Source organism: Gymnodraco acuticeps, unplaced genomic scaffold, assembly GCF_902827175.1.
Source record: "Gymnodraco acuticeps unplaced genomic scaffold, fGymAcu1.1, whole genome shotgun sequence".
NCBI classification, from domain to species: Eukaryota; Metazoa; Chordata; class Actinopteri; order Perciformes; family Bathydraconidae; genus Gymnodraco; species Gymnodraco acuticeps.
In genome coordinates, this window is record NW_022991934.1 from 228,104 (window position 1) to 253,287 (window position 25,184).

At 41.0% G+C, this 25,184-nt stretch overlaps 2 protein-coding genes across 3 annotated transcripts; one reads left to right on the forward strand and one right to left on the reverse strand.

Annotated features, from left to right (window-relative positions):
- The first annotated feature begins 1,293 nt into the window (after positions 1 to 1,293).
- On the forward strand, positions 1,294 to 14,497 carry LOC117535743 (ectonucleoside triphosphate diphosphohydrolase 2-like). Its single transcript, XM_034200278.1, has 9 exons — positions 1,294 to 1,478; positions 8,357 to 8,474; positions 9,001 to 9,151; positions 9,291 to 9,450; positions 12,242 to 12,469; positions 13,018 to 13,290; positions 13,421 to 13,540; positions 13,725 to 13,859; positions 14,041 to 14,497. Exons 1-9 carry the CDS (start codon positions 1,362 to 1,364, stop codon positions 14,245 to 14,247), a joined length of 1,509 nt encoding a protein of 502 aa, XP_034056169.1. The 5' UTR covers positions 1,294 to 1,361; the 3' UTR covers positions 14,248 to 14,497.
- A 6,586-nt stretch (positions 14,498 to 21,083) lies between these two features.
- LOC117535738 lies at positions 21,084 to 24,308 on the reverse strand. Of its 2 annotated transcripts, XM_034200266.1 has the most exons (5): positions 24,180 to 24,308; positions 23,722 to 24,137; positions 22,851 to 22,973; positions 22,361 to 22,423; positions 21,084 to 21,905 (listed from the first exon to the last, which is right to left on the reverse strand). In XM_034200266.1, the coding sequence occupies exons 2-5, from the start codon at positions 23,989 to 23,991 to the stop codon at positions 21,111 to 21,113; spliced, it is 1,251 nt and encodes a 416-aa protein (XP_034056157.1). In that variant the 5' UTR covers positions 23,992 to 24,137; positions 24,180 to 24,308; the 3' UTR covers positions 21,084 to 21,110. The 2 variants fall into 2 exon arrangements, with proteins under 2 accessions (XP_034056157.1, XP_034056158.1); XM_034200267.1 differs by lacking the exon at positions 22,361 to 22,423.
- Between the last annotated feature and the right edge of the window lie 876 nt (positions 24,309 to 25,184).

Here is a 25,184-nt window from a genome sequence, read left to right on the forward strand (position 1 = left end):
GGTAAGTACACATGACTTCACAGGTATAGCCCAAACGTCCCAGAAATGAGACACCACATATACACCTCCAAAAACACTGAAGTACTTTCAGTAAGAATGTAAGATTGTAATGTAAGCCTCTACATACAGTATGAGTTGCTTTGTAAATCCACATAAGGAGTGCAGGTGGTAGAGGAGAGTTACAAATAAAGGCCATGTTTGGTAAAGATAAAAAAAACATAGAAAAATGAATTGACACGAAAAGATACAAATATATAAAGAGCAAACCCTTGTAGTTGGCTCATCACTTCATTCATTATGTTCTCATGTTGGACCTGTCTCCCACCCACCATGAAGTGCTGGTCAGACACAGGTGATATTGAGAGATGACTCATTTCCTGAGAGAGACACAGTGCCACAGGAAGTCCTTCCTCTCTGTGGACACCAGACCTTTCATCCCCACAAACAGTCCCTTTGACCTATATCCCCCCAGCTATGACGCCATCATTTATTCATATCTTTAACTGTGCAATACTGACACAACAGTTCACAATCACTGTATGTGACATTAATGCTCTTGAGTGAAGCAGGAGCATATAACAGCTGGCCTGTCTCCATGCAGATTGTTTATGTCACAGCTGCTTGTTATACATGAGAGACATACTGAATGCAATGCTGAAGGAAAACTAAATTATCTACAGAAGACCACCAACAGTTAAACCCTGAAGGAGAAGAGTGTGTTTTCAGCGGTGGGAAGTAACTATACTGTACTTAAGTTCAATGTTATGCACTTGGTACTTTTACTCCACTACAGTTCAGAGGTACATGGTGTACTTTTCCTCCACTACATGTATTTAATCCCTTTAGTTACTTCACAGATGTGGATGAATGATGTGAAATATAATCAAGTGTTGAATCAGACTTTAGTTCCACCTGGAGTAAATCCACAAGCTACCCTGCAGTATACAAAGTCATTCAAACTAGCTGCACCTTTACCAGCTTTGAGAACACTTTCATGATCAATCATTATAAAACATATCATATATATTATTCTGAAATGGACTATACTTTTACTTTTTGTACTTATACTTGAGTGAAATTTGAATGCAGAACTTTTACTGTATCAGCGTACACTCTGATACTTCTACTTAGACTCAAGCACAATATCTGAGTTCTTCTTCCACTTCTGTCAATTTGGTGCCATATAAAGAATACAGCCTACATATATCCATCAAACTCCGCTTCGTGCATGCGCGAGGGTGCGTGCAAGATTAGAGGAAGCGGGCAACCATATGACGCGTTGCAGCATCAACCATTTATTTCACGCTCTTGATTTCCCTGTCTTTACTGCTGAGCAAGTGCCCGTGCGCTTTTACGGCAGAATGGCGCTGCGGGACTACAGCATCATCCCTGCGCTCGTGCTGCTGGTACTGGGTATAGTCGGGATTTTGCTGCTGGTCCTTCCTGCCAACGAGATGGAGAAACCCCCCCAAAACATGGTAATTGCATTTTTGAGTAAGCATCATCTCCGAATTGACAGTTACATGTTCAGCTTTTGTCTTTGAGGTCGTTCTTCTGTATGAGGGACTACGGACATTATTGTTTACAGTGTTTTATACATTTTCTTCGGATGAAGGTAGTCTGCCTACGGAGGGGAGATGAGAAGGGCTTATTGTATCACCCTACAGTTAATCCTTACATGTCTTAGTGATAAAGGTTCATAGGAGTCATGCAAAGTCTCTGCAATAGGGCCGTCTCAATCTATTAATGTGGTTTTGCACATTAAAAGTTCCACTGATATAATAAACTTTACATTTGGTAATTTGATGCAATTTTAACATATTGTTGGGAATGTGTTGCCAAGAGCAGAGGTTGGAGGTAAGTTCATTTACTCAAATACTGTACTTAAAGGTGGGGTAGGTACTTTTGGAGAAACCAGCTCGAGTGCGCTAGAATTTGAAAATACACAGACGGGAAAAATGCCACTTCCTTACAGAGCCCCTCCTCCAACACACACGAACGCGCACATGACCAATGAGGGCACGAGATAAGTTTGTGCACAGATGGAAAGCTATATTCCATGGAATGCTCTTAGCACCCCGATAGCCAGTGCTGGAATTGGGCCGGTACTCACCGGTACGCAGTACCGGCACTTCTGGTTCTGACCCATGGAGTACCGGCACTTCTTGCTCAGTACCGGCATGCTGGCGGTACTCCGGTACTCATGCACCGTGCCAGTACTCAATACTCTCCCGCCGTTCTTATTATACATCCATATACATATATATACAGCCGCCCGGTACTCAGTAGATGCGTCATGAGGTGCCGAACGGACATTCTCATCGCTCTAACCGCTGGAGTTTCACAGCGGCTGTCAGCTGTTTACTCCTGTCATTCAAACAGAACGTGCTGGAGAGGGGGCGGGGCTTATCTTCTCCATGTAAATACTGTGGTGGAAACGACTATGTCAAAATTAACCTATTTGACCGTGATTTAATAGTAATACACGTTTCAAAATAATAATAATAATAATAATGCCGAAGTAACAACATACGGAAAACTGTTAGTAAAACCATGTTTTAATGCTTTACAATTTACATACCTAGATGCACGTGTGTTGTGTTTATGCAGTGCAACTCCCACCCAGTGGGTGGCTATGTAGAGTGATAGAACAGAGCAGGCACGCCCCCGAGAGAAGGAAAGCAAGTCAGGTCACAAATTAGCATTTCTAAAATGTTAGCGTGGATTAATAAAAGTGCAAAAAGACAGCGGTTGTCGCCGGAAGAAACTTCAAATACAGAGAATGCTGTGCCTGTGTTGGAAATTGTGTCTGATGGGGAGCTTTCTTTGGTTGATCCTCCTGCTCCAAGTTCTAGTGCATTAGCATTAGCACTAGCTCCGCCGCCTCCTCCAGAGCCTCTAACGTTAGCTGCTGCTGGCGCAACTGCCACCACCAACACCGGGCAAAGCGATGCACCTGACTGCTGGACAACGGACCAGGTGCAATATTTTTGCAAGACCAATGCATGGCTCCTTCTTAAAGATAAGAAGCTAGGATGTCGGATATGCAGAGATGTCAAATCTTTGGGAATACACACTGGACAAGGACTGAAACTGTCAACTGAATGGGGTGAGTGTGCAGTGTCTCATTTCGGTGTTGACAAGGGCAAACAACAAGCTAGCCTGAGAAAAAAAATCAAAGAACATAAAGAATCACAAGCCCATGTAAAAGCTGCTGACATCCTTACATCTGCTTCACGTGAAACTATTCAACATCAAGTGCAGTCTATGCATAAATCTGAATTAGACACCACTATCAGAGTTTTTCGAACGGCATATAAAATTGGCAAACATAGCCGGCCATTCACAGACATGCCAATTGATTTGAATGTACAGAAACTGAATGGGCTGAACGTGGGCAGGGTTTTGCACTCCAATAAAACCTGTGGCGAAATCATCGACCACATAGCTCATGAGCTGAAGAAAAAAATGGCAAAAGACATTACAGAAAACCAAAGAAAACTCTGTGTTTTGGTCGATGAATCTACCACTATTAGTGGTAAAACGGTGCTTGTTGTGTGTCTACGCTCAGCATTAGCTGATGCTGAGCCCGAAACGTTTTTTTGGGAGCTGATCGAGTTGGATGGAACAACGGCTGATGACATCACAAAGGCGTTAATGGAGTGTCTTGGAAGAGATTTTAACGAGGACTTTTTAGGTCAGTGTTTCGTTTCTTTTGCATGTGATGGGGCTTCAGTCATGCTAGGGAAGAGAACAGGCGTTGCTACCCAGTTGTGTAGTACATTCCCAAGCCTGTTTGTGTGGCACTGCTCCAATCATCGTCTAGAGCTGGCAGTTGGGGATGTGGTCAAGGAGGTCTCAGGGCTCAATCATTTCCAGATCTTTTTTGACAAACTCTATTCCTTGTTCCATGCCTCCCCCAAAAATCAGAGGCAGTTAGCGCAGTGTGCGCAAGCAGTCGGACAGCGTCTCCTGGTGATAGGGCGTGTTTTGTCCATCCGCTGGGTGGCTTCAAGTGAAAGGAGCGTCAGAGCAGTCTGGGGAAACTACCGAGTGCTTCATGATCACTTCACAAATGCTGCAAACGACACGAGCAGGGATTCCAGAGACAGAGCAAAGTACAAGGGCCTGGATGATGTGCTCACATCTGCAACGTTTGTCAGCAATCTGGGACTGATGTACGATGCGCTCACAGAGCTCAGCGACCTCTCTCGGCAACTCCAAAAAAGAGAGATGACACTGCCTACAGCAGATAGGCTCTTAACTCGAGAAATACGAGTTTTTGAATCCATGGTCACCATGCCTGGCCCACACATGACTACAGTTCATACAGCTCTAGCTGAGAAGTCCTTCAAGGGTGTTGCCCTGCGTGAGAATGGCAGGCTTGTACAGATTCATGCAGGTCAGTTTTTCCGCAGTATGGTAGAGAATCTGAGACACAGAATGACTTCCACAACCTCCTCTCATGTCAGTACAAGAGAAATCCCATTACATGGCCGGGAGGCCCGGGACAATCAGCTAATCCAGGACATGAAAGTTATCCATCCTGGAAGTTGGCCTGAAGAGGAGTTAGACGTACAGTATGGGGACGTAGAGGTGCTACGTTTGTGCGAAGTGCTGAAAGTGGACAGAAGAGAGACTGTTCAGGGCTTTCGCGAATACAAGGAAACCAGGGCATCCCGTACACCTGCTGCCATGGAGCCTCTACTGAAAGCAGTCCGAACCATCGCTGTCTCCACTAGTGAGTGTGAGCGGGCATTCAGCTGCATGAACGATATCCTTACTGCAAAAAGGAATGCTCTCTCTGTCAGCCGACTGTCCAGCCTGGTTTACATTAAATGTAATGGACCATCACTAGGACAGTTCAATCCGGAACAGTATGTGAGGTCCTGGCTGGCAAAGGGAAGGAGAAGTGCTGATGAAAGAGCCTGTCCAGCTCCAGCCCCTGATACTGATGTCCCCAAGGCCTTCTGGAGCCTTTTCTAACAATGTGAAGTATATTGCAAAGCAGCTCACCCAGTGAGAAGACTTTTGGCATAATGTGCCGATTTGTACAGATCCTGGAGATAGAAGGACTTCAGACCAACCAGGGAGTTATCTGATCAGCTTGGTGTTCAATGTAACTCTTTACCATGGCTCAGACTTTGTTACTTGCAGTTACAGTTTCTCATTTTAGATTGTGCAAATTTTGCATTTGTTTTTACATGTTCTTTGTTCATGCTCTTTATCATTTTTCTGAGTTGGAAAGTTAGATTGCATCATAGTTTACTTTATACATATTTGTATTCTTCAGTGGTGAAGTATATTGCAAAGCAGCTCAGCCATGTGAGAAGACTTTTGGCACTTTTTCGTTTTTTGTTTTCTGAGTTGGAAAGTTAGATTGCATTCAAAATGTACAGAAATACTTAATTTTGTTAAAGCTTTTTATAAAAAATGCTTCTGACCAGAGCTTTGTTTCCTTGTCATTAATGTTGAACACCACCAGAGGGGCTCTCACCTGAAAGGTCTCTGCTTCATGTGTCTTCAGCAGAAGATCTAGACTTTGATTGCTATATTTTCAGTTAATATTGACCTTACTGAGCTTTAGCCATATCCGCTGCCTATCATAAAAAATGTTAAGTACAGTGAACCTTTCTAAAATATACAGTAGTAAAGAGACAAACCCACCAGCATTATAGTAGCCAAATTCTTGTTTGTGGGCTGTATATATAAAATTGACTTGAAAAAGTTGCTGATTTTAGAGTACTGGCACCTTTTTCATTCCAATTCAAGCACTGCCGATAGCAATGAATATCTGAAGTGCTTTGACAACAAATCCATAAACAAATGTCATCTGTGGAAGCCGTGGCGCTGTAAAAAGCACGACCAATCATTTGAGCGGGGCACAAACTTATCTCGTGCCCTCATTGGTCATGTGCGCGTTCGTGTGTGTTGGAGGAGGGGCTCTGTAAGGAAGTGGCAGATTTTTTCCGTCTGTGTATTTTCAAATTCTAGCGCACTCGAGCTGGTTTCTCCAAAATTACCTACACCACCTTTATGTACAATTGTAAGATACTTTTACTTTACTTGAGTATTTCAATTGTTTGCTTTATACTTCTACTCCTCTACAGTTCAGAGGTAAATGGTGTACTTTTCCTCCACTACATGTATTTAATACCTTTAGTTACTTTACAGATGTGGATGAATGATGTGAAATCTAATCAAGTGTTAAATCAGACTTTAGTTCCACCTGGAGTAAATCCACCAGCTACCCTGCAGTATACAAAGCCAGGTTAATGGCACACCAATGTCTGGTTGTGCAGGATGTCTTGTGAGGCTTGTGGTGATTCTCAATTGCCAGTGGTGTACTGGTCTACCTAATGGAAAACCAGAAAAAGAATGAGACGAGTAGAGTCATACGGTGCTGTTGAAACATGGCTTATGTGATATGTTAAAACACCGCCTATTTAAATACGTGGCTTTTCAAATTCTATACAGCCAAAATGATCATTTGCAAACATAATGAACAATTCCTCACACTGTCTTTTTTTAATTTACTTTTGTACTCTTTTAGTGTAAAGCCCTGTGTTCAGTAAGTGGTGAGCACATTAAGATGGAGATAGACTTTTATTAATCCCTCGTGGGGAAATTGTTTCTCTGCATTTGACCCATCCTAGTGTTAGGAGCAGTGTGCTGCCATTTTGAACGGCGCCCGGGGTCACATGATAGTGAATGCGTTTTTTGAGTTTGTTAACAGATGTTTTCATATAGCTTTGCTGTTAAAAAAAGAAATAGCCCACATTTTCTTCCATTCAAGAATTTTCTTTAAAGTTTTTGGATTCTTTGTTTACCACGGTGGACAACGAGAAAAAAACCTTTGTTCTACAATTGAAGGTAATGCAAGGTGAGTAATTGATAAACAATGGTCATTTTGTCGGTGAAATATTCAATGTAATGTCTTAATGTCACCACTCACAAATAAGCTATGTTATAAACTACATATTCATTTGCTTATCTTAGCTGAGACCAAATATTTCTAAATTGAAGCATTTCACATGTGACTGTTGCTGACAAACTTCTCTGCCTCGCAGACAGCCATCGAGGAGGGGTTCCGTTTTAAACTTCATATGCCCTCATTTTTACTTTCCAGGCCAAATGTCTTTTTGCGTGCGAATGCTCAAAATGAAACCGGCAGCTCTTACCATCATGCAGCAACCTGCTGTGTGTTAACCTCAAAGACTGAAAGGTGTTCTGCAGAGCTAGACAGAGAGTTGAAAGAGATAAAAGAAGCCGATCTTTCTGAGAGTTATTCATGAGCGCTTCCTTTTGTTAATGAGGTAGACACTTTGAAATAGTTTTTAAAAGGCTACAGAATGTATTCTTCGCTATTGCCTAGGGATTTTATACTTGAATATAAATGAATGCTTCGAAGCAAAGAGCAGACAAAGAGAGGAAAAGTCAACACAGCTGAATAAGTTCAGATATCACAATACATAACACAAAAACCCATTTTATATAGCAAATCAATTAACTTTAGTTTTTGAGTCTCATGGCTGGAAATGAGAGCGAGAGGTTTAACACTGACAACAAGGCAGCTTTAACAAGGGCCTGATGAGGATAAGATGTCTGTGTGCGGTTATTGCACTTTGCCCAAGATTTAGGATTTGAGTTTGGCAGCCCTTTGCTCTGTTGGCCTCCCTGCTCAAGGTGAATTTTTATGAAATTAAGTTGAAATTCAGTTTTCATTCTGGTATTATTTTTTCAAGTACAAAATAGGTCTTAAATACATACACACATGCACAAACAGGACCTATAGACATGCACTAATGAAGAGGTGTCAGAGCAAAAGGGCTGCCAGTATTCCGGCGCCGGCAGCAGTTGGGGGATCGATGCTTTGCTCAAGGACACCTTGGCAGTGCCTCCGAGGCACTTTTGTTACTTCCCTACGACCTGCATTGTGCATGCTAGCGATTCTGCTTTTCTTTTGCACTGATAGGTTGCCAAACTTGGCTGCAATTTCATGATGCAATTTCAGTCTCTTGCAGTTTATTCAATTCAGGTTACAAAACCAGTTCACATGAAGTGTAGGCAGCAGCCACATGCTGCCCACCACAGTTAGATGGAAACTAAAGAGAAGAAGCCCACGCAGGTTCTACAACACAGACTTGCTACAACTGCTCAAAGAAATACCTTGTGTGGTCAATAGCAATGTTATCAGAGGTGCACTGAGGTATTTTAGATGTCATATTAGCTCAATATGAGACATCAGCAGAGCAATATATCGGGCAAACTCTATAGTCTACGTTCTAAAATGAGGCACTAGAATCATGCTGTATTTTCTACATATGTCTGACATTTAATGCTCTGTGTGTTTCAGTATGGAATTGTTCTGGATGCGGGCTCGTCCCACACCTCCATGTACATCTACAAATGGCTGGCTGATAAGCAAAATGACACCGGTATAGTTACCCAGCACAGCGAGTGTCATGTGAAAGGTGAGCCAGTCGGTGAGAGAAGGGCGGCAAAACAGAAACCACATTACTGCTTAAAATGTGGTTTGCCTGGCAGTGACAAGATGAACGTCAGAATCTGATGGTAAAGCTAGTTGTGGTTGAAAATAAGTAGGCCTACTGCTTGAAAGCTATTGTTCAGAGCAAGAATAGTGTAAGAATAACAGATTCAGCACTTTGTCAGTCTAACTTTTTTTGATGTGCCTGAACTGACCCTTAAACTGCAGACTGTCTCCTGGTGCTGAAGACATTCTTACTTTCACTTATGTTGTCCTATAGATACATATCCAATGTATTTATCAGAATATTAAAGAAAACATTTCATAATGTTGGAGCTCTACTTCCTCAACATTGTCTTGCACATCTTAGTCATTGTTATTTCCTGTGTGTTTTCAGAGTTTCCTTAGAAACCCCAACTAGATCCTTTTTCGTGCAGGGCTTCCTTGTCCTGTGTTTAGAAAAGGTCAGACTGAGGCCTTTGTAAGAAGAACTACTTTATTTTGCTGTCAAGGTGGAGGGATATCTAGCTATGCAGGTATCCGTGGTGGAGCAGCAGAAAGTCTGGAAGACTGTCTGAACCAGGCTGTGAAGGATGTCCCCAAACCCAGGCACCACCAAACTCCCCTCTATCTGGGAGCCACTGCCGGCATGAGACTCTTGAAGTCAGTATAACTTTCTATAAGGACACGATGTGGCACTAATATTTATACCACATTCCTCATCAATTACGCATGAATAATAGATTTTGGAAGGATTAAACATAGTTTTATTCTCCATTGAACTCCCACCACTCTTTAATAGCGAAGTGAATGCCACAGAGTCCAAACAGGTACTGAAGGAAGTGGAAAAGAAAATGCGGTCTTACCCTTTCAAATTCAAAGAGGCAGCCATCCTGAGTGGACAGGAGGAGGGGGCATACGGCTGGGTCACAGTCAACTACTTACTGGAAAACTTTGCTAAGGTGAGTACATTTTCTGCTCAACAGAAGGAAGGTCATTGATGGACTTGATGCGCTCTTCAGAATGCCGTGTTCCTGTGTGCCAACTGAAAACATGTTGTGGGGGTTTTGAAGGGTGACGTAGGGGGCTGTTTTGAGATGCTTTTAAAAGGTGTTAGTATGCTAGAAAATAGTTAGATTAGCGTGTCAATCCCACCTTAAAGGTGGCAAACGTGTTTACAGCTGTCCCAAACTGGGTCTGTCCCAAAAATGATAATAATAGTAACTTGGATATATATAGCATATTTTAAGAAACCCAAGGATGCTTTACAATATGGATGAGGGGACAATAGTAGAAAACAGTAACAAGGATGAGAAATTAAGAAGATAAATAAACAAAATCTGTATGATCTGTATGTGTAATGTGTATTTGTAAAGCACTTTGAGAGTCTTTGATAAAGCGCTATAATAAATATAAGGATTATTATTATTATTATTATAAAATAAACAACGGCTGGTCATATTAATGTATAGGAGAGCGTTAACTGAGGCTGAAGGCCTTGACAAACCAACTATTTACAAACACTTTATGTTATATTTACAAGTTATCTATTCTGTGACACAGTGTTGGTAACTGCCACAGTGTCCATTAAGACCACAGGCATTGGGAAGTTAAAGGTCCCATGTCATGCTTTTCCGTTTATTACCGGTCCCCTTGTGTGTTATGAAGGTTTTTATGCATGTAAACGGTCTGCAGAGTAAAAAACCCTCAAAGTACACCCTGTAGCGAGTACAACTCTAACACAGTCTATGCTGCCCCAAAATGCCTCGTTGGACATTTTTCAGGAGCTCCAACAAGGCACTTAGGACAGAGAGTGAATACACATAGGGCCGCCTTAATGCACGGGCTGACCTGGGCTGAAGCCCAGGGGCCTACGGAGATTGGGGGCCTATCATGAGCCAATACATCTTTTTTTTTTTTTTTTCTACATTTTTTTTTTTTTTATTTCGGATGTTTTTTTGTTTTTTTTTAATAAACAAAGTCTTGGCTTTCAGAATATGAAACTTTTATTTCTAAAATCATAAGATAAATACATTTTTGAAACTTGTAAAGGGAAGAAGACAGCTCTCCCTCGCCACTCTGCTGTTCTGCCGTTCCCCTCCCTCCGCTGAAATTATGAATGTAAGGCGTATAGTAATCATAGATAACACGGCAGGGTCCGTTACAGTTTGTTTTCATCTGGTTTCAAATAAACAAAGTCTTGGCTTTCAGAATATTAAACTTGTTTCGGCAAATTCAGATGATAAATACAACTTTGAAGCTTGTAACGGCATAATTACAAGCGGAGAACGGAGTAACTTAACGTCACAGCAGGCATAACAACAGCCGGTGTTTCTCGTGTGTGTTTTCCCCGGGAAAAAAACACAATACACACAAACGCAAAAATACACAAACACACACACGTATACATACACACACACACACACACACACACTCGTGAGCTTTCCCCAGACCAGTAATCCAAACGTAAATATCTTCCCTCCGTAGTATTTTGATCATTTGCTCCGCTAATCAATCAGATCGATGGATTCCAGAGATTTTTCTCAAAAATGATGACTCCGAAACAGTCAGTGGGCACCACTTAACAGCCAATCAGAATGAGAATATGTTTCAAATGTGACTTATTCAAATTGCGAGTGATTGAGTGACAGATGAAGGTTGTTTAGGAGAAAAAGTTTGAGAAGAAAAAATGTGAGAGTAGCGCTCGGAAAAGGAAAAGGAGTTTCGAGACAAGCAGCTATTACATAACATGCCGAAGCTTACAGGTTATTTTAAACCTGTAGGCCAGGATGAGGAGGAAGGACAGAAGAGTTCTGTACCGAGTGGCAGCGGTGCCGGCCGCGGGGCCTCGGAGCCAAGTAGGCCGTCTGGTTCTGATAGCAATGGAGTACGGGAGAGGAAACAGACAGGAGGGACATTATCTGTTGGAGGAGATGGAGAGGACGACGAGGACTACGTGGAGGGGAGCCAACGGCAACCGGACAAATACATGAGGGAGGCCCGATACGTCACTCATCTGGAGGAGAGGACCATGCGTGCGTAGAGCAGAGTGGAGAAGTGCGATCACAGAGCCCACCTCAGGGTCCTGGAGGCATGCAGGTCGTGGAGGGATGGCAGATTGCAGCCGATCACCTTCTCTGCAGAGCGGATGACACGCTGCAGCCTTATGCATTTTGGGATATGCTTAGTCCTGAATACAACTTGCAAATAGTGGTAAAGTGTGTATAAAGTGTGGGTTAACTGCATTATGTATACATTTTTCCAACATAGAAGACATGGCTGCTACCTGGCTTTTGGTACGGACCACAGTCTATGGTACACAACCTTAGTTTAGTGTTAGCATACTGACATGCAAATTAGTTCTAAACAGAAATTAAAGCTGAGGCCGATGGAAACAAACTTACAAAAAAGGGTCAATCATCGTAATCCTGAGTCAGCCGAACATTTGAGGCAATGTCCTCTGTCCTCCCCTTTCACTCTAACAACTCCAATAAAGGCCGTTAAAATTGGCAATAATTGAAAAGTCAGAGGATCAATGGATCAGGGAAAATATTTTAATTATTTATATCAAATGTCATGGCAATTCATTTATGTTGGTTAAGGATCCACACATAGGGGCTTTGAGAGTTTCTATGGAAGTGTTTTTATTTGGATGTTTGCCTCAGATTAAACTCTGTGCAGTATTAGACATTTGTCATTGTCCTTCATCAATACAAATTGTTATGTCCTGACATGTCCTTTATTTTCACTCAGTATGGTTTTGTTGGGCGTTGGCTGAATCCAGGAAGACAGACGATTGGAGCTTTGGATTTAGGCGGAGCTTCCACACAGATTGCTTTTGAGACCTCTGAAGAGGTGGAGGACAAAGATAATGTGATGGAGCTGAAGCTTTATGGACAAACCTACAGGCTATATACCCAGAGCTTCCTGTGCTATGGCCAAGACCAGTTCCTGCGCAAACTGCTGGCTCTTCTAATCAAGGTACTATAAAAAAAAAAGGTTACATATGGCTATTTCTTTGAAACATCAAGACTTCATGACTTTTGATCGAGATCAGCTGAATGAAAACTCTCCTGGACCTTATACTAAGGCACTGTTTATTCCCTGCAGTACAGTTTGGCATTATTAGTAAGGCTAAGTCATTTATTGCAGCGAGTAAGACGAAAGGATAAATACAACTCTACATGTATGTACTTCTAATATGATGCTGGTGCCAGCTGAGCAGAAATAATGGCTGGAGGGGGAACAGGTGGCCAGGTACCAATCCAAGGTAACAGAATCCAGATTCCACACCTGTGCCTTTCAGGAGTGTCCCCTTGTTACCAAGCAATGTCCCACTTTATGACAAGACTAAATTATTATCTTTTTACTGAAATATGTAATATATGGTAAATGATACCACTGTTAGTGTGGGTTGATTAAGACTTTCCCCGTTCTACCGGCTTTGAATAATACTATTCATCATATGCAGCATCTTCAATTTTTTTATTGGAGGAAGATTTCACTTTCTTCTGTTTTGCATCATTCAGACTGAAGGTGTGAAGCCCCAGGTGTCCCATCCCTGCTACCCACAACAGTTCACCACATCTGTGAAGCTGGGGCCGGATGTCTTTGATTCTCCCTGCACTCAGAGCTACAAACCAGCCAACTTTGACCCCCAGAGGTCGGTAAGAGTAGTGGGGACAGGAGACTACAGGAGCTGCCTGGACAACGTACAAAAGCTGTTCTCCTTCGAGAACTGCTCTTACTCCAAGTGCTCCTTTAATGGAGTCTTCCAGCCCAACGTGAAAGGAAGCTTTATGGTGAGTGAGCCTCGAGTGAGACAGCAGGTGCAAAGTAAAACTATATCCAGCAAAGCTTGAACTCATTGGCCACATCTTTAAGTTTGTGGCATTATTGGCTTGGATTGACAGTGTGCCATCTTCTCCACAGGCATTCTCTGCCTTCTTCTTCACTCATAGCTATATCAACAGCCTCTCCAACATCTCCATCACCTCCCCCAGTCGACTGAAGGAGGCCATTCAACTGATCTGCAACATGACCATCTCTGAGGTACTCTCTCTCTCTCTGAGCCCAGCCAATAAAAACAAGTTCATGTTGAAACCCACCAGATAGATCTAATTTCAACCCCAAAACCTTTATGTTATCTGCCTTTCATTTAAATATTCTCGAAATGCTGGACAAGATTACGAATAAGATTGGACTAACACAATCAACATCTTATCTCCATTCATAGATGACAGCAACGTTCAAGCAGAAAGAGAAATACATGAAGAATGTCTGCGCCATCTCCAATTTCGTCCAGGTCCTCTTACTGCAGGGCTACGGTTTTGATAACCACTCCCTTCCGTCCATCTCTTTTGAGAAAAAGGTCAGGAGTAAAAGGAAATAAATGACTTTGTATTTGCCATTCGTTGGAATCGAGTCTGGGTTCAAATTAATATAACCCATGTACTGCTGTAAATGTCCCCTCTGTGTGGCTAATAAAGGTAATCTGATTCTGTACCTGAATCAGTTTCCTTGTATCAGTGGTCCTCTTTTGTGTTTTTCAGGCAGGGGGAGCCTCAGTAGGCTGGGCTCTGGGGTTCATGCTGAGTCTGAGCAGTATAGTCCCAGCAGAGAGACTCGGGCTGATGAAGGCTCTGCCCCCAGGGCCCTGGGCTGGCATTCTTTTCCTCTTCATCACCCTCCTCCTCATTGCACTGGGATACCTTCTGATGATCTACAGAAGCAGAAAGACTAAAGAAGGGATGGTGTAAGAGCATTGGGACACACCTCCCAGTCAAATTCTTACTCTCTTAGAGTATAGACATGTCCGTCCAAAGCTTTCAATGTCTTGGCAACAAAAAAATCTTTGTTACACTGTTGTTTTTGTGCATTAAGGTGAAATCACTAAACATTTTGTCTGCACAATTATATTTTCAAATCTTCTACTTTTCCACTTGCTTGTGGAGAACTGCTTTGGTGTGTGTAAAATTAAACTACAGAATAAACCATGCTTTTCTATGATTCATTATGTAATATTACACCCACTTACATGACCACATTAGGCCAGCAGCCTACTTTCTCTGTTTTCTCGACAGAAACAGCCCACACGTGCTCCAGAAGAGGCAACACTTACTGATATAATTGCAAACATATCCTAAAAGAACATTATGCACATTATGGGCAAGTATATTACAAATATGTCACACTTTAGTTTTTGTTCACATACAATGCTCCCCTCCAACAATTTATTTTTTTTAAACTATGAGCCATCTACTGAAAGAATGCATTAAAAATAATAGTTTAATGTAGTTTACTACAACAACGCTGTTTAGAATAAGCAACAATTGACTCATTTAAAGTTCAGCATAATTGAGTATTTGTTTCCCTCGGAGAATAAAAGGACAATCAATCAATTGCTTTGATCATTTCTAGCAATAAAATGTAAAGCGTGTACTTGTTATAGTAGTTGAAATATGTATCAGAGAACAGGGATACGAAATGAAGGGACTAGGTCTCACAGGAAAGTGACATGGTAAAAAAAAACATTTAATAAAAAAGTAGCAGGAGGAGAAATAACACATTGGAGTGTAGTGGAAGTGGATCATGCAGTATGCTTGGTTGTTATTATTATTATTAGTCAGTCAACTTTATTGTCAATCCTCTGTGTGTGATACAAACAGGGAGATCGGAATTCTGTTTTATCACAATCCCAATAATAATAACAATAACTCCCCCCCTATTCTTCATGACGCGTAGCGGCGGGTATTTACGCACTTAAAGCCCGCTGGACCGAGAGAGGCGACCAGGTAACCGGCAACCCCCCTGAACCACGGAAGTGCTCCCGAGCAAGTTTAGGGAAAGGGGAAAGTGAAGCTCTAACCGCCGTACCCCAACACTATCAAGGCCCCTCCAGACGAAACCCAAAGGGGAAACGCCTCTTGAACCTACCAGGGGAAACACCCCTACAGTATTGTATACACAGGCGGGACACCACTACCTCCTATGTTTCAGCGAATATTAAGAAAAAAACAGACGACAGCTACACTCTAAAAAATGCTGGGTTATTTCTATAAACACATTGCTGGGTTGATTTGGCTGGGTCATAATTATGGGTTATTTGGGTACTGTAAACACACTGGTGGGTTGTTCATGTTGGGTCTAATGGGTTATTAGGGCTTCAATTGCAATTGAACACCTGCCTGGGTTATTTTTAACCCAGAGGTTGCTTTATTCATTGTCCCACTTCTGAATCATTCTGGAACCATCTTTTTGTCATTTCCCACATAACACAAGGTATGTAACCTATATTTGATCACTATATTTTACCTATATTTATATAATTATACAATTCTGTAACTTGTTGAATCACTAGTAAGTGATTTTGAAAAACCACTAATCAGCCAGTGATTTCACAGAATCACCAGTGTTCTTGCAAAACCACTGATTTCTCACATTCACTATGACATAGGCTACAGTATGTACACTGAACAAAAATATAAATGCAACACTTTTGTTTTTGCTCCCATTTTTCATGAGATGAACTCAAAGATCTAAAACATTTTCTATAAACACAAAATAACCATTTCTCTCAAATATTGTTCACAAATCTGAAAAAATCTGTGATAGTGAGCACTTCTCCTTTGCCGAGATAATCCATCCCACCTCACAGGTGTGGCATATCAAGATGCTGATTAGACAGCATGATTATTGCACAGGTGTGCCTTAGGCTGGCCACAATAAAAGGCCACTCTAAAATGTTCAGTTTTATCACACAGCACAATGCCACAGATGTCGCAAGTTTTGAGGGAGCGTGCAATTGGCATGCTGACAGCAGGAATGTCCACCAGAGCTGTTGCCCGTGAATTGAATGTTCATTTCTCTACCATAAGCCGTCTCCAAAGGCGTTTCAGAGAATTTGGCAGTACATCCAAACCGGCCTCACAACCGCAGACCACGTGTAACCACACCAGCCCAGGACCTCCACATCCAGCATGTTCACCTCCAAGATCGTCTGAGACCAGCCACTCGGACAGCTGCTGCAACAATCGGTTTGCATAACCAAATAATTTCTGCACAAACTGTCCGAAACGTCTCAGGGAAGCTCATCTGCATGCTCGTCGTCCTCAACGGGGTCTCGACCTGACTCCGGGTTCGTCGTCGTAACCGACTTGAGTGGGCAAATGCTCACATTCGATGGCGTCTGGCACGTTGGAGAGGTGTTCTCTTCACGGATGAATCCCGGTTTTCACTGTTCAGGGCAGATGGCAGACAGCGTGTGTGGCGTCGTGTGGGTGAGCGGTTTTCTGATGTCAATGTTGTGAATCGAGTGGCCCATGGTGGTGGTGGGGTTATGGTATGGGCAGACGTATGTTATGGACGACGAACACTGTGCATTTTATTGATGGCATTGTGAATGCACAGAGATACCGTGACGAGATCCTGAGGCCCATTGTTGTGCCATTCATCCACGACCATCACCTCATGTTGCAGCATGATAATGCACGGCCCCATGTTGCAAGGATCTGTACACAATTCCTGGAGGCTGAAAACATCCCAGTTCTTGCATGGCCAGCATACTCACCGGACATGTCACCCATTGAGCATGTTTGGGATGCTCTGGATCGGCGTATACGACAGCGTGTTCGAGTTCCTGCCAATATCCAGCAACTTCGCACAGCCATTGAAGAGGAGTGGACCAACATTCCACACAAAAGTGTTGCATTTATATTTTTGTTCAGTGTATGAATCAGAATCGGTATGCACACCAGATTGGAGGCAGCAGCTTGTCCATTTGAAGGGTTGGAATTCAAACGGATGTAGTATTTTGTAAAGTCAGGCAACTTAATTGACCCTGTAGAGGAGGCGTTCACTGGATTATTTTGTGCAGTGCTACTGGGACAGTTTGACTGGTTTTACTTCAAGATAAGATTGCACACCTTATGTACTGTAGTTGGGTGGAAACCTTAAAAAGTATATGAAAAAACATTATTTTTCTGGGAATTAATTGTGTTTAAATATTGTGTATACAGTGTTCAACCACTTTGGGTCATATTGGTAATAGTACTCAAACATTTTTACTGAATCTGTCTGACGCTGGTCTGACGTCATCACGTATGTGCTCCGCCCCCCAAAGTGCTTAGACGTTCTATGGTTATTTCCCTCTGCATTATGAACGCGCATCTAACCCACGGGACCGCGCCGCCCGGCACGTTCATGTTACGTGTTCAGCACTACATGCGTTTGTCTTTACCATAGACTGTATATATAAATGGACGTAGGGTCCGTGACGTCACCCATAGGATTCTGCAGAGTTGCCGTGAAGCCCTTAGTAGGCGGAGTCGGCCACTAACGGCTCGACAGTGACGTCAGAGTTCAACTCCCGCCTTCTCCAGCCTGCTGCAAATAAGGGCAAAGAGGCGGAGCCGAGGCGGGACCTCCTGCCACCGAGCTGGAAGCTCCAGAGCTAGCTGAAGCTACCAAGCTAAGCTAACATGCTCCCCATCTGCACGCTGCCGTCGCATTTTACGTTTCTAAGGTAAGCGGACATGAAACTATTCAGCAAAACTATAAATAATAATCTAAGTTATTGAGTTTTAACATAATACTTCAGAATCTTAAAATCCCTTAACGTTTGTATGCAATTGTGCTAAATTCAACACTGGAATCAAGCAAATATTAATGTTTGCATGACATTAGTTATTTATATTTTGATATCACTTAACTATACGTTTAATACATTTAAGTCAAGCTAAGGTACATGTGATGGTAGCTAGTTAGCGCTCTTACCTGTGAGGCCTCCTCCAAACAGCATAATAACCAGACTGTATCATTAAAACTAAGTACCAGTTCTCGATCCTTGACTTTAGACAAACAATTCAAAAGACAAAATGTATTTAAAGACCAATCTTTATTTGAATGTGCCTCTTAACCTGATATATTAGTTATACAGTAATAGTATTGACAATCTAAAAAAACTGAGCAACTCAACAGTCAACTTTATATTTCTTATTGTCTAAAGCATTTATTATTTTCATTTTCCCCCTCTCATATTCAGTGTGGACGGATTGAGACAGCGTGGTGTCCAGAGAGCTGCAGAGACTTCAGGGAGAAACCTCCGTGTGATGGACGTCCTGTCTGTTGGTTTGGAGAGGACTGAGGGTCTTTCCTCAGCGAGGAGGACCAGGCCTGATGAAGGAGCCCATGCTGGGCAAAGCTGATACCAACTGCACAGGCCTAGTCTGTCACTTTATTTGACTAAATGTGTTCACTTATAAATTTAATAGGTTTACACCTTCTGTCCATATGTGCTTTTTATTTAAAACATGTTTGATTAAGTTTTGGTTCACATTTCAATAAATTGTATTTGCACTCCTTTTGTCCATTTTTCTTACTGAAAATGTTAGATGACACATTCACATCTGACTGCACTGCAAAAACTGAAATCTTACTAAGATGAAATATCTTAAATCAAGACAAAATATGCTTATATTTTGTCTGCCAAGATATTTCCTCTTACAAAGAAGTTTTTGCGGTAGTGAATTTCACTTCCATTAAGTGTTTTTTTACTTCATTATCTTAATGAGGTTTTATTACTTGTTTTTGAGATTTTAATACTGATTCTGAGTAAATTAATGTTTAAATTGAGAAATACCATAATTCTAAAGATATTAGATCAACACTGATAAGTAGAAAACTGCTTTTTCAAAGTCAGAATATCTTATTGCAAGCATCCTATCCTTTTTCATCTCTTAACATATTAAAAACAGATAAGGACCAAATGAAATTCATTGTTTTATTGTCGCTCTAAAACCCAGTACATCAATTAAGTATGTCCATATATGAAATGCAGTATACAGAAATAACAGCACCAGCCAAGTCAAACTACTGTATTAAGAACATTCTTTTCAGCATGTATTATTCTTCAGCAAGCTAAAGTGATTGAGCAATATGTGCAAACATCTCATTTGAAAAGTTAAAGTAGGTAACATTATTCAGGCCAAGGGCATTTAGCAAACATAAACAGCATTGTGATAAACACCTAAATGGCTGATAACATGTTATGTAATTAACATTTAAAACAACCTGAAAGAAAGACCCAGTATTATACAAAGATACAGATGATTTAGGTACACTGCAAACTATAATGCAAAACGCATCTGGAATCCAAACAGCTAACATTTGAATCTGCTAATAACATATCCTAAGTCAGGACCTTAGTCCTACATTTAAACCTGCTAAGTTTGCTTTAAATGTTTCAACATCATCATATCAAAGGAACACGCTATGAGTCATTTGAACTGTTGTGTAATTCCATTACATCCCCAAGATAGTATTTCACTTGTACATAGGTTTGGCCCTTTCTGCTGATTGTGTAATAAGAGGTAAAATCAACCAGCTTTTCAGCATCCACTAACTCAGTGGCCTGTGCAAGGTGTGGGACCTCAACTTGATAAGCCATAACATTTCTATCAAAGCATATGGACTGAAAAGGCTGATATTCCAAACAATAAAGCTTAGAATCAACAAGAAATATGCTTTTGACAAGTCCAAATTCGGGTGTATTACCATTTAGTACATTGGCAAGGATCAAGGACTTCTCAGTAATGTATTTATTACCATTTATCACAAGCCATTTCACTGATACAGCATGGTTCATTTCACTGAAACCTAGGAAGTCCCTCAATTTCCCATGTAAATATTGTAGATCTCTAACCTCAGATACAGGACCCATCTCCTTTTCATTTGAAAAAATTGGGTGCTTGGAAGGGTCAACATTTTGGCAGCTTTCATATATTTGGTTCTGATTAATCAAAGACTTGCATACATTTTTAAAATTGAGCTTGGAGGCCCATTGCTTAAATAAACAATGCTTAGACTCGAACCGCATACACATATGTCTGACCATGGGACCCAATGATTCTATCTGTGATGGCAAATGTATCATGTAATGCTGCTTAGGTGTAACATTGTGGTCTGGAAAAAGCTCCTTCCAATGCTTCAAATGACTTTCAATCAGTAACTTTAACCTTGACACAGTTGCAATGGTAAGAACAGGTGCAAACACTATTTGAACAATCTCTATTAAGTCCATTATCAACTGCACATATGCATTGACTTTCAAATGTTCCAAAACAAATGGCAATATCCTCAACAGGACAAGCATTTGCCCTGATGACTGCCTTAGTTTACCATCAGTTGACATCAGTGTACTCGGAGAAATTGGGGATGGTCGATCTCTAACATCTAGAGGCGAATAAGGGAAACCAAGAATAGCTGAATTCACAGAGTCCAGATTTAACTCTCCTGACTGAACAAGATGATTCAAAACACATTTAATTTCCAGAGGAGCTATACCCTCAAGAATGACATGCATAATGTCTTGCGGGGTTTGCCGAATAATATCAAAGGATGGGAAGTCAACTAACTTGCTCCTTCGATTGATGTTGTTCTAAGGCTGTTGCGAAGCAAGTCTGTGTTAGCCTTTTCTATTTCATCACACTGTCTGACATGATTCTCCAATGTTCTTTTAATATATGCATCCTCGTTGAATTGTGACTGCATGTCCTCAAAAGAACACTCACAGTGTCTGTACTTACTGTAAGCAAAGCCCACTCCTTCTTTAAACCCTGCGAGTTCATGCTGTGCCAGGGTGTCGCCAGAGAGAAACCATAGCACCATGTATTGTTTTCTCCCCGTTAATAGTTTGAATTTTAACACCACTGTACAATGCATCCATGTCTTCCTTTATTCTATTCAATATTACATCTACACCAGATTGACGGAGGTCTGCTGATTTAGCCATCGCAAGTAGCCTAATAGCAGCCAGCTTAGACCTGTATTTTGGATTTATATTTCCTAGGGTGTAGTACACCATTAACAACTTGTTCTTTGATGAAAAGGATCCTAGTGGATTACAGATCTCTATTTCGTCTGTATACAGAATAATCTGCAGTGCATTTGGTTTCTCTGAAAATAAGGGATGAGATTTTAAAAGAGAACCATCAACAAGGTCATGAAAAAAACCTTCACTGCACCTCTGGGGTACCTCTTCAATCATAGTCAAAATCCTCGGACGTAATAGGAACTGCTCTACACTTTTGACTAATGGTACATAATAAAATAATCTGTCTTTGATGACAAAATCTGTTGATCCTCCACGTTTCTTCCTGCATATGGTTCGAGCAATTGGAATTTCCTCTGCATCCACACAACAAAACTGCTTCCTAATAACACTGTTCTGGCGAAATGTTGTTGAAACGTTAGCAAAGGGGTCAATGAAACTGTCAAATATATCCATTGCATCTTTTCCAAGTTGATTGGTTGTACTTCCTGAATTCTTCTTTAGAACTTCCTTCATCTGCGTCCTGAGGTTGTCCAATAGTGATGATTGATACTGCTGTACCCCAGCAACAATGTCATTCATGCCTTTCTGAAAATGAGAGATTGAAAGCGATGTGATCAATCTTTGATGTTGGTAAACATTATCATGATCACTGTAGCTTTATGTGATATAGAGTTTTGCTTATGACATAGACACAACAGTAAAGTGGATAACAAAGCACTAAAACTGAACTCGGCCATCAGTGAACCACTATTAACTGCTAACTGTGTACAGTAGGTAGCCAAATACTGTGCTCTGTTCTCAAAGAACAACTAGGTCTAACTTAATATATGGCTACACTGTGTCTGGTTATAAATTGTAATAAAATATGGGAAATCCCTTACTGGGTTAGTCAGAGTGAATGGCTTGAATTTCTGGATAATAAATGCTCATTTGCATTTCTTTGTCGCACACAAAATATTTCCTGTTAATATGTTCTGAGAAGCAGATCACACATGGCATAATGCTTTTAGTCCAAAAAGGTTACATAGGAAGCATTTTACCTGTGACAGACGATGCTTGGATCGGGCATTGATAACAAAGGCAGTGGCATGTGTTGTCAGATCCTACAATACAAAATGTAGTAACTTGACATTTGCAGGTATAACATTACTCAATGTGACAGAAATATATAATCTTTAAATGTATGCACATCTGATGATAAAAAACTGGTGACATGTGGTGAGCAAAGATAGATAATTTAATATGTTGTAACTCTGACCAAAACATATCAAACATTAGTACTCCAACAAGACAATAAGCCATTCTAACTCTTTGTGTTCATTTAGTTTTGCTAGTACAGCACATAGAAATACATCTTCACATATACCTCTAGGTTTTATGAATCATTTGGTGAATTTAAATGAAATATTTCAACATAATATTGATATATAAATGATATGCTAGGCCAATATTAGCCACTACTATATCGGCCTGACCTTTATTTAGCAGCCCTTAATTTTCAGTAGATAGTCAACAACAAAGAAAACATACTTGGTGCACTGTGACAGCTCCATCTTGGTCGATGCCCATTTGCTCTTCAACTGAGTCAGGTGTGTGAAGGTTCTGATCCTCGCTGCTGGAGTCGGCTGGAAGCTGATCGGGTTGAATGTTGTCCTGTGTACAACATATCAAAGAAACAAGATTGTTTGAAATTGTAAAAAATTAAAAAATTAGCTTCACTAAAAGAGCAATTTAAATATGTAATTCCTTTCTATCTAAGATTATTTTCACATTAAACAAACTTTGGGGGTAAGAGTTATTTCAGCAACAATTATTAACTGTAAGCCGTAGCACTTTATCCATTGTCTGGGTAACACTCTTTATTACATTTTTTCAGTCCAGAAAACAAAACCATGAAACTTTTTTTTCTAATCAAATTTGAAAATCTATTTATTTTTGTTTTAAGTTTAATAGTGGGTAAAGAATTTGAGATTTATTTCTGATTTGCTAAAACTGTGAATTCAACAAATCATGTGCAGATCCTGACAGTGATGCATGCACCTTGCAGAATATTGCAGAGTGAAAAAGTGGAAAACCATAATTTTTGTGATTTACTGTTTTAGTAACTGTGGCCGAACACCAACGTAATGCATATTTTTTACGGTTTTTTCATCCCCACAAAAACACTACATAGCTAACTGCTGAATTAAAAATATATGGTTGACAGATGCCGCCTGCTTGTAGCCTAGCAGATTCATTAGTTAATGCTAATGGATTTATAATAACTAAATGTGGCTGATCAGTATTGGCTAACGCTATCTGTAGCATCACAAAATGTACGAAACTAACCCTGTATCCGAGTGGCCACGTGGCCCAAACACTGTAGCTAACAATCTTAGCTGAATTAGCAGACGTTACTTACTTTTTGCTGCGGTCCTTGGGTTTCCTCCTGTCGGTTTTCATATCCACGTGTGGCGTCGCCAGGTCTGGTGTCTTCAAGAAGATGTTGAAAGTGTCTTCTCTTTACATGATGGTAGAATGAGTTGTACACTCTATATTCCTCAGTGCATCCATCAATGCCACAGAGCAACCTGAAGTCAGAGCTGCGACTGTGCAGTCGATTAATATGGCTCAATAATAATTTCAGTGAAAAAGTTATAAAAACGCAGCAGATAACGCACCGCCAAAGCATCGTGAAATCTTCCAAAAGTTAACTATATTAAAACGTTTCTGCAGCAGGCCATGTACACGTTGGGGAAAATAACTAATGAAGTGGGTTTATCACATTCTCTAGCTGTATGGGGGAGGCCGGTGAGTCGTCTTCCTATATATATATATATATATATATATATATATATATATATATATATATATATATATACACGTCATAATAATGCCTGGGAATAACTTGTGGAATGATGTGCATCTAGAAACAGATGTTTGAAATGTTACCTATGACCGCATCAGTTATTAATATTCCTAATATTTGCAACATATAAAATATCTCTGTCACCCCTATTTAAGAAATGGTACCTTCCAATGGGAACCGCGAAGAGGGTCCGTTAAGGGCGTGTGTTAGGTCAGGTGCACCTAGCTTCAGGACGTTGCTGGCTAGCTTTCCTTCAGGCAGAAGACTGAACCTCTGCAAGTTGTAAAAATGTGCTAATAACGTTATTCTGAGAGTTATTTCCCTCTGCATTATGAACGCGCATCTAACCCACGGGACCGCGCCGCCCGGCACGTTCATGTTACGTGTTCAGTACTAGCCTACATGAGTTTCTCTTTACCATGGATGCACAATAACAACGGACCATATCGCCTTACTGCCAGCCCACGGAGCTGTAGTAATGGATATAGGCTATTGCACATGTTTGCTGTAATTCATCATTTGTAAAATATTATACTACATGGAGGGCCGCCTTAATGCACGGGCTGACCTGGGCTGAAGCCCAGGGGCCTACGGAGATCGGGGGCCTATCATGAGCCAATACAAACAAATAAAAATATATATTTTTTTTTTTTCGGGTGTTTTTTTAAAATTTTAAATAAACAAAGTCTTGGCTTTCAGAATATGAAACTTTTATTTCCAAAATCACACGATAAATACATTTTTGAAGCTTGTAAAGGGAAGATGACAGCTCTCACTCGCCACCCTGCACTTCCACAGCGCCGCACCCCCTCCCTCCGGCTGAAATTATGAATGTAAGGTGTATAGTAATCATAGATAACACGGCAGGGTCCGTTACAGTTTGTTTTCATCTGATTTCAAATAAACAAAGTCTTGGCTTTCAGAATATTAAACTTGTTTCGGCATATCGGGAGGCGTGTGGCGCAGTGGATAGAGCCTTGGTGTTGGGATCAGGGGGTCACAGGTTCAAACCCCAC